Here is a 10,320-nt window from a genome sequence, read left to right as displayed (position 1 = left end):
TTATACTTACATTAAATTCAATTAGATATAAGTACTATGAGATTTAGAGAATCTCTAGCTTTATAGATCTTCTCATTAGTCTTAAAAGTCAACCGATTACCCTTACTGAATTAAATTGGCCCGACTATAATACAATAAAATATAATATGCGAAATCGATATTCTATATATAGCCGCCTTTTAAAATAATAACAAAAAAAATATATTTTTTGTATATTAATATATAATATGCATATTTTATACATAATAAGTATATATTTTTTATAATTATTTTCGGTCTACTGGCCAAATGTACTAAAAGCCCAATAAATATAAAGAATTCGCATAACAAAGTCCAAACAGTTTTGAAATGAGAATGGAAAAATGAAAATGCAAAGGAATTAGGGAGTTTTGACATGAAGAGGTAAAACATGGGGTCGACAATGGACAATTTTCTGAGTGTCAAAAATAATAATGGCCAGAGGAAGGTATGACAAAAATATTTGCTAGGACCGACAATGTATTGCAGCTACCAAACCGCAGAGAATTGCCCCTTTAAACACTTTGATTTGGAATTATGAACATTAAAGAAAAGCACCTCTCTTCTGTGAAAAGAGTAATTTTTGTACCAACCTTCAGTAGCATAGAATCTTTAAATCATTACCACACATGTCCCCACTAAGCAATGAACACATTTTACACAAACACCATGTATTATTGCAGGAAGGAAGAAAAGAGAAAGACGAACAAAAATCTGGGAGAGAATAATTTTCCATGATTATTACATCAACTATGGGTGCAAAGACAAAGTGTATCAATTTTAGTCCCCTACTCGTACCAATGAGTTTTTCAGTTGTTGAATAATTAGTTAATCCTCTACGTCTCAATCCTAAATTAGTTGAATCGATTATATGAATATATAGTGTATGTCAGTTTCATCTATTAACAAATTTTGTATTCATGTAATTCATCGTAGCTAGATCCAGTATTTTCTTAGTTAATCCTCTCTGTCACAAATCCTAAATTAGTTTGTGTATTTACTAATCATTAATGTGTATCTCTATTCTCTACCATTGATAATTGTTGGCTGATCAAAGCAAATGTTAGCTGGACTTTCTCAAAAATAGAACCAACACCTGCACTATCTGAGTCCAACGTTATCAATAGAATACTTATTTTGGTGGGTAATTGTCTCCTATGAGGAAAGTAACAAAATTTTATTCATGTGAGTCCAAAATTAGAGAGAAAATTGGAGATTGCATCCTCTTGACTGACTATACTATCGCTGCAGCGCAGAACATGAGGAATGTGTCATGTAGCAAAATACTTTAAAACAAAGAAAATAAACGAAAGATTTTCTGCAGCCCTCCTTTTATGATGGGGAAATGAGGTGTGGGTTGGGGCGAAATGGGGGACAGAAACACACAGCATCAAAGCATAAACATGAGAGAAAGCGTGATGCTTCGTTAATGAACTACGTACTCCAATCAATTGGCTGCTTGCTTAAATAATACTCAACAGGCATGCATCAATAGATACAAGACTATAATTCAAAGTCCTCTCAAGGTAAAAAAGTAAGATCCCAAGAGTTACGGAAGATCAAAGCCAATCGAAGGTGATATGTCTAATAGGGACAGGGACAGCTTTAACACAATTGTTATCTCACCTCAAGCAAATCTCCAGAAAAGAGGCATTATTCATACAGTATACTATAGCATGGCTGAGGATCCGAATTATCTATGTTACACTTCTCAGGTGCTATTGCATATGTCCCTAAACTATTCATTGTGAAATTGGTCATGTCATAAAATTTCTTGCAAATCGTCCACGATGTTTCTCAAATCTCAAATCAAAATGATGGTGAATGTCATTTCTATTTCCAAAACTTGCCAAGTGCTAGGGATGATATTCTTTTATTTCAGAAAACAATAACTGTTGCTTGAGAAAAACAAAAATAAAAAACTTTCTCGGTTCTCAATTCAGCCCATTTGTTTCCACACAGTCTTCTGATTTCCTTATTTAGTTAATTTTTTTACTTCGAAATTTGTTACATAAGAGCCAACATGACACCATCATTAACCAAATTTTTGCTGCCGATTAAAGGACCATTTAAAATAAGATGAATGGGACATAATAACTAAATATGAAGATTGATTAACGATTTACTCAAACCAAACCATCTCTTCATTTCCTATTTGAGAAGTGTCTATTTTCCTTTTTCAAAAGATATAAGAAACGTTTTGTTTTTGCTGACTGAATTTTTTTCCATCCTTCTCTGCCCGGATTCCTGCAGTGCAAGAAGACCGTAGGCTATCTTCTTCATATCTTGCAAGGACAAAAACTATAGCATCTTATCGAAAACCCAAAAACTTGGCTGAAACTTTGCTGGAGTCATTCTTTTTCCAGAGAAACAGAAGATTCACGACGCCCAACTATTTCTTTGAATGTTGGGGTTAAGTTTGGATAGTCGGGGGGAAAGACAAGAGTCCCTCGTTAAGGAGTACAAGTGTAGCAACCAAGCACCTTAACTGTTGAGTTTCATGAGTGTTTCCCTAACAGAAAAGACAGTCCAAGTGCCAGTAATACTTGTATACCACTAGCTCCTCTGGCACTCGTACTGTGAATAGAGTAAAACAACAGTTTCAAGCTTCACAAACTACAGTCAGTGCATAGGAAAAGATCCTAGAGAACATATCGTACAAATACCCAAAGTACTTAATCTGAAAGAGAATCAGCAGATTCTCATAATGCTACCATCTTGTACTAGGATTTGTTAAAAACATACTTATCTGGAACTGGACTTTGAAGTTTTACATTCTCCCCAACTTACTACTAGGCATGATCGCTAGAAATTGGAAGACTTGTGAAGCAAAAAAAAAAAAGGCAATGTTGAGATTTTATCTTACACTGCCGAGTTCGCCAAACGTACCAATAACCTTAACTATGCTGCCACATCTACACCAAGAGCAGAGTCTACTAAGGAGCCAAAATTGCCGGTCTGCATCACAAATCAAATAGGAATCAATGCTTTTCTGCATCAAAATATTGTTAAAAAAATACAAAATTATGTTAAATACCTGAAAGCAAGAGAACTTGGGTCCTGACAAACGGGCCAGCTTGTGCACACCTCGACTATTCCACTAGGTACGTGCTTGTACCTACTCTCTCACCAGCACCGGTCTCCTCACATTTTTGTCACCTCATAACCAACCGACATTGTCACATCCTATGGACTTTGGAGCTATTTGTTAACTCTTCACCATCCAACTTGCTTAGTATTATGAGACACTTGTTGTTGTTGCTGCTGTTAACTTTTTACCATATACAAGATATACATCCATGTTGGTGCTCCCGTAATTAAGTGTACACCATACACAAGATATCCTTCCCCACATATGAGATGGCCATCCATGTCATTGCTATAGCTGTCATTACTTGTGTTGTTAACTCTTCACCAAATACAAGATGTCCATCCAGGTAGTTGTAATATGTGAGCCATTACTTACCCATCTAGTGTCTTGAGCTGATGCTCAGCATTCATGACATTTCTTTGAGTAATTCAACTCTCACCCATATAACAAGACATCCATCCTATTGTATAAGTGTAATCCAAGCTTTACTCAGCCGATCTATTACCTCTGAGATATTTAGATCATGATAATGTATGAAGTGACCTTATAACTTGATAACTGTTACGATATCCATCCAGGTCATAATACAACCATTACTCACCCAGTCTAATTCTCTTCAGCTGATCTGCAGCAATCATGACACTGTATTAAGTTGATTCAACTCTCAACCATATCCAATATATCCATCCAGGTAGTTGCATAATTGTAAAATGTGAACCTTGCTAACATGATCTATTATCCAGAGCTGATTTTCAGCAATCTCTGACACTGTATGAAGTGACCTCATAATTTGATAACTGTTGAGATATCCATTCAGGTAACAATATAATGCTAGCCATTACTTACCCAGTCTAATTCTCTTTAGCTGATTTTCAGGATCATGACACTGTATAAAGTGACTTAACTCTTTCAGCCACTACTCAAGATATCCGTCCAGGTAATTGTATAATTGTAAATTGACCTTATTACTCACTCCATCTGTTATCTTGAGCTGATCTTCAGCAATCATGAAACTGTATGAATTGACCTCGTAATTTGATAACTGTTTAAGATGTCTGTCCAGGTAACGTGCGCCACTATTCATGCAATCTAATACTATTGAGCCAATTTCCATGGTTCATGACACAGTATTAGGTAACATAACTCTTCACCCATAAACAAGATATCCTTCCAGGCAATTGTATACTTGAAAGGTGAGCCTCATTACTCAACCCATCTACTCTCTTGAGCTGATTTTCAGAAATCATGCCGTTGAAGTGACCTAATAATTTGGTAACTGTCAAGATATCCATCCAGACAACAAAATAATGTGAACAATTACTCATCCAATTCTCTTGAGCTGATTTTTAAAAATGATGCCTCTGTAGGAGGTGACCTCACAGTTTTGATAACTACCACTCTTTCATTGACCTATTATAATCTCAATTTCTATTGCTCAGAAAAGTGACCTGAATACCATTATTGTCGCCTTTAGTGATATAATCCGGCTTAAACTTGATGCTATACTGATTCCCAAAAATAGGTTGCTCGGGATCTTATCGATTTTACTTGCTTGGGATTCTTATCGATTTTACTTGCTTGAATTGTTATTGGTTGTACTTGCTTGGGATTGCTGTTGAACTTTTGGGATTGTTGTTGTTATCTTCTTTTAGTTAATGCCGGAAAGCGGGCATAGAAGGTCATCCAACTCTATAAAATCTCCTTCTAAAATCGCCGTCAGTTCCTGAGCAGAAAAACCATTGAGAACTGGAGGTCCGCCACTCTCAAGATCAATCTGCTGCATGAATCAAAAAGGGCAAATGACATTGTATAGCAGCTCTCAAAATAATAGCCAACAGAATGTATATTTTTTTGTATATATATACATTTTGTATGTTATATACAGAAATTATACAAGTTTTATACACTTTTTCGGCTACCAAATGTAAAATAGTTTCTGGCGCGGGCTAAAAGTGAAAAAAGCCCAATCAAAAACCCACATTAGGGAGGCCCATTTATATTGAAAAAGAATAGGAAAAGGACAATCACCACTTACTTAACAAGCTAACACAATTAAAGTTTGAAGGATGAAAAGTTTTCAATTAGCTAATAAAGAAGGCACACTGAAGGTAGACCTCTTAAGCCTACATTATAAGCACCTAAATGCAGAAACATTAACTCAGATTCCATTCCTAACAAAAGATATGGAAAACAAAAGAAGAAAACATTCATTAATAGAGGCAGCAATTCAAACATTTTACTCCAGCCCCAAATTCTCCAAGAGGTTTCTTGTTTTCAAATGTTAACAAAATGAGTAGGTAAATTCTAAAGATAAAATGCATATTTTGTGCGTGTCAACTATTTGATGAGCATACATATTAGTCAGTGATGATTCCTGAACCAGCAACAAACAAGAGAAGCAAATCAGCATGAAAGCTTGGCATAGTGAATGAAACAAAAGGTAACTAAGCATCTTTAAAATACTAATCAGAAAAAGCTTTCTTTTCGGTATACCTGCTTGGCAACAGGTTCTATAAGAGCTTGACTATCATTCTCCGGGTCAACGGTATTTTCATCATGCATTTTAGACTCAGTAACCGATACAGCAGTTCCGTCACATTGAATACCTACATGACGTACTGCCGCCACAGTTTCTTCACCATAGGAACTAAATACATGCTCTGACAAGTTATTTCGATAATGAGATTTGATAAATACTCGGCATAGAACAAAAGATGCCTGCACACAAGTAGAAGCTGGAGACATGTTACATGTAGCAAATATCTTATACGCAGCAGGATACAGACATCTGCATATAAGCAGAACCACATGATATTTTTGATGACCGTAGAACCATGAAATATGTAGCAACAATGGTAAACACAGTGAAAATGCGGAAAACTGCAACAACACGAAAAACGCTCTAACTCTGAGTACCATGATTTGGTGAATTTCTACCTCAAACTTCTTAATATGTAGATTAAGCACAGCCACAGACTAAATGCAGAGAGAGATATGAGAGGTACCAACATAAAAGGCAGAATTTATGGTTAAACTCGGATGTATCACTTTAATAATCTTTCTTAAATGAAAAAAAAAATCATCAAGACTTCAGAACAATAATACAAACCCAAAAGTGGAAGCTAAATAAGAAGCCGTTGACACTCAATGATCTGTTTCAGCAATCACAATCAAAATTATATCAAATGAAAGCATATGCCCTAATTCCAGAATCACCAACCCTCATCCCTACGCGCCCTTATTAATATGGTGCTTAATTCAGTTAAAAAATCATATAACACACAAGTATATCTGACTCGCCTACTCCATTTGAGATGCAGGGGAAACTGTTATATCTTACAATGTTTTTCTTTAACATAACTAATAATGGGTGACAATATACCTAACAAAACAAGCACATCCTGAATATCAAGCTAATTACATAACCTCTGTGTAAAATCAGAGTGGTTTCTAGCACTCCAAGAAGGGAAATAAGCAACACTTGCCAAAGTCAGCTTGAACACAATGTGCACTAAAAAAACAAGCATTTGACACTGTATTCAAGTAAAGACCAATTCCACAGCAAATTAAAAGAAACCCAACCCAGAATTGATTCAATAAAAAAATTCAAACCCCTATATAGCCCCATTGAAGACAGTGTAAGATCCAAGATTTGAACTTTATGGTTTCAATTACTGGGTTAGAAATCTAATATAGGGTTTGAACCAAAGCTACTAGGTTCTACTAAACACATAGCTAAAACTGTACATCGGCCCCTAACTGAGGATATAACCAAAGACCCACATAATGCATGTATACATAAGCGTATATATATATAACACTTCATGTACGAATACGAAAAAATGATGTAACAAAGATTGTAGAGCAGAATGTACCATAGGATTTCCAGTTAAAGCGTACTCATACATCAACAAATCAGTCTTCACAGCAGTCTTAATACAATCGCCTAAATAAAAAACAAAACTTTTTCGCGTACCGACCACAACTTTCCCTGCACCCTCACCCATCACATCCCTAATTCTACCTCTCTTCTTCCAGTACCCACCCCCAGCTCTCCTCCGCCCTCCTTTTAAAACCCTAGCCACAAAACAAAACCAGTGCCTTTTAAGGCTGCCGCGTCCATATTTGAAACAGGCGGAATCGGGTAAGTTAAACGGGTCAAAATTGTAGAGATCAATTTCACGAATTAGGTTAAACTGAAAGTCGTTCCGATGATCGGCGCTGTTTTTTGAGGATAAATAGTAGCAAATGAGTTGTTTGTCGGAGGGGTAAAATCGGGTACCGGGAGGAAGTGAAAACGACATCGGATTAGGATCTCCCATAATTGGGAGAGAGTAAGATTATGCTGAGTGTTCGATTAGGAGCAGTACAGGTGGTGGGGTTTATATAAGAGACGAAGCGTGGCTGTGAAGTTTCTTCAGGGATTTCTAGTGTCACCCTGCTGTGTACGTACTCCGCTTACTAATCTCACGTGTTTGGCTCAAATTAGTTTTTATTTTAATTTCCGAGACTAAATTAGTTAAAAAAAGACAACACGCATTCCGCTTTCGCGTGTGGTGTGGTGTAGACTGTCTCTCATAATATAGAGCCACGTGTGTTATAGACAATCTACTCTAATATAAATATTAATGACTATTTTTACGATTCGAATCCCGTGTAAATCAAACAAAGACCCAAGCTTCCCTCCTGAAACTCAAATTAGTATTTCTATAATTATTACGTTCATTTATAGGGGTTTTAGCCGTTGTAATTTTCTCAATTCAGGTAAGGTAATGCTCCTAGTATTACCACGGCATGTCTATGATTTTTGTAGCGAGTGCTAAAATTAGAAACTTCCATTGTTTAAATTGTTTTATCAAGGCACATTAGCGGTTAACACAATATATTAGTGAGACAAATTGGAAATTTTCGTTTTAAAGAAAGAAAAATTGTTAAATACAAGGTCAATTACACATTGAATGAGAGTGATAGTTCTTTATTGTTTCGCGTTTCTCTTTTCAATCTATATCCAACTTTATATTAATTGTCAGTCAATTAGTACAATATTAATGTCTTTTACTACTGATACTGATGGTATGTCAAATAGTTAAGGAACTTGTGTTACTGTGTCAATTAAGCTCTCGTTTGGACATACAATTTTTTTTTTCTAATAGTTTAATTCAAGCTCCAAAAACTAGTTTGGGCCAGTTTTTGGGTGAAACCTTTTCTTTCACTCACAAAATTTTAACTTTTTTTCAAGTAAAATGCATGTCCAAACATAATTTAATTTTTAAAATTATTTTTGATACAACTTTAATATTTTTTTAAAATTTTCAATCAAATTTATATGAAAACGCTAGCTAAGTAGTTGTTGGGCTATTTGAAGTCCAGGCTATTCAAAGCGATTAGTTTGAGAAGGTGAGTCTATCCCCTATATGTAGAATGTATAATCAATTTTTCGGTATTAACTTTTTAAGTTTAGCTTTGATAAAAACTAAGGGTTAACCAAACAGTATAGAGAATCAGGTTTTCTATCAGTTTCCTCAGTAAACAAGCAGTAAGTAAATAACACGTGATATTAACGTAGAAAACTCTCTGCTCGAGAGATTAAAAATCACGACCTACCCTAATAGGATTTTAACTCCACTAAACTGAGTAAACTTCATATTACAACCTATTTCAATCTAGAAATTAAACTCTTAATCCCTTACCTCTCACAATAACTCTATTGTAAGCCATTTGTAATAACTCTATTACAAAGTAACACTTTTGACTAACACTAGCCAAACAACCAAAGTAATAATGGTTAAATGATGTCCTACAAAATACTTCTAGAAAGCCGTGTAGGTTTACAAGTAAAGAACAAAAGACAAAGACTAAACAAACATAAGGATTCAAGAGACATCTTTAATATTGGGATCTCGTCCTTAGTTTGTATCGGCGTTGTTCTTGAGTGCACCTGAGGAAAACAGTTGCGGCTGGCACTTGATTGTCACGACCCAAAATTCCACCACAGGCGTCGTGATGGCACCTAGTCTCTAAAACTAGGTAAGCCGATTTCAATTACAGTTTTGAAGCCATTTTAAAAAAAAAATTAAATAGGTAATCAAAACTAACATCGAAACAAATATGAATATACAACATCCCAAGACTGGTAGTACTGAGTCACGAACTCTAACTGAATATATGGGATGATCACGCGAACCGAATATACAATATTGTTTGATTAAAAATTAACAGTACAATGAAAGAAAAAGACTCCAAGGGACTGCATCGACCAAGCAGCTCTACCTTGAATCCTTACGATCCCACTTTAACTCTACTCAAGTTCGATATCTCCAATACCTAGCTCTGTACAAAAAAATATGCAGAAGTGTAGTATGAGTACACCATGGTCGGTACCCAGTAAGTATCAAGACAAACCTCAATGGAGTAGAGACGAGGTACAGTCAAGACACTCACTAGTCTAATAGCATGTGCAATATAATATACAAAATAATAGAAAACAAATAACAATAAGGGCAACATAAAACAACCAGTGATATGCACATCAGACAACAAGAACACCATTAATATCGCTCAACAATTAATAAATACAGTTACACCCAATTAATTCAAGTTTTTCAAATAAATATCTTTTACATATAATTCTTCCAAATAACTCTCTTTCAAATATAATTTCTTTAAATAAATATCTTTCAAATATACTTCCTTTAAATAAATCTCTCTCAATTATAATTTCTTTAAATAAATATCTTTCGAATGCAATCCTTTCCAATAAATCTCTCTCAATTATAATTTCTTTAAATAAATATCTTTCGAATGTAATCATTTCCAATAAATAAGTCACCATGTGACACTTCATTTCATAATCATTCAACCACGGGTCTCAGCCCATTTTCATATTTTTTTTTCATAAACACGGGTCTCAGCCCTCTTTCATATTTCCATGGCACTTCGTGCCTATAGTTAAATCATCATATTTTTCCGGCACCTCGTGCCCTCATTTCATATCACAACTGCACGGACAATTCACGTGCCAATATCATCATTATTTACTTCCGCACCTCGTGCCCACATTTCATATCATAATCCATCTGGCAATGGCCACAGACCCCAATCTTAACATAAATCAAACTATTACCAATTTACCAACAACAAGACAAATGGCATAAGATATAAAAATAAATACAAGAAAAATCACAATATCACATAATAATCACCAACGCAAC

At 35.2% G+C, this 10,320-nt stretch overlaps 1 protein-coding gene across 3 annotated transcripts; it reads right to left on the bottom strand.

Annotated features, from left to right (window-relative positions):
• Positions 1 to 2,139: 2,139 nt before the first annotated feature.
• LOC104117814 (NAC domain-containing protein 19-like) lies at positions 2,140 to 7,540 on the bottom strand. 3 transcript variants are annotated; one of them, XR_004512470.2, is made up of 4 exons: positions 6,985 to 7,529; positions 5,603 to 5,844; positions 3,056 to 4,886; positions 2,140 to 2,976 (listed from the first exon to the last, which is right to left on the bottom strand). XR_004512470.2 is itself a non-coding variant. In XM_009628926.4 (4 exons), the coding sequence occupies exons 1-3, from the start codon at positions 7,429 to 7,431 to the stop codon at positions 4,758 to 4,760; spliced, it is 798 nt and encodes a 265-aa protein (XP_009627221.1). In that variant the 5' UTR covers positions 7,432 to 7,540; the 3' UTR covers positions 2,140 to 2,976; positions 3,056 to 4,757. The 3 variants fall into 3 exon arrangements, 2 of the variants coding, with proteins under 2 accessions (XP_009627221.1, XP_009627220.1); XM_009628926.4 differs by having other exon boundaries at positions 3,056 to 4,883; positions 5,603 to 5,827; positions 6,985 to 7,540; XM_009628925.4 differs by having other exon boundaries at positions 5,603 to 5,827; positions 6,985 to 7,538.
• Between the last annotated feature and the right edge of the window lie 2,780 nt (positions 7,541 to 10,320).

The sequence above is a fragment of the Nicotiana tomentosiformis genome, chromosome 4, assembly GCF_000390325.3.
Source record: "Nicotiana tomentosiformis chromosome 4, ASM39032v3, whole genome shotgun sequence".
Lineage (NCBI taxonomy): Eukaryota > Viridiplantae > Streptophyta > Magnoliopsida > Solanales > Solanaceae > Nicotiana > Nicotiana tomentosiformis.
This window is presented reverse-complemented; position numbering and strand designations above follow the sequence as displayed.

What these genes read in the sequence shown, in the direction of transcription:
- LOC104117814 (XM_009628925.4), bottom strand. Translation starts at nt 7,431, where the DNA reads ATGGGAGATCCTAATCCGATGTCGTTTTCACTTCCTCCCGGTACCCGA. An exon ending in CTTTAACTGGAAATCCTATG is followed by an intron (nt 5,828 to 6,984) that starts GTACATTCTGCT and finishes ACTTGTGTGCAG; the next exon opens with GCATCTTTTGTTCTATGCCG. An exon ending in TAGAACCTGTTGCCAAGCAG is followed by an intron (nt 4,887 to 5,602) that starts GTATACCGAAAA and finishes TGATTCATGCAG; the next exon opens with CAGATTGATCTTGAGAGTGG.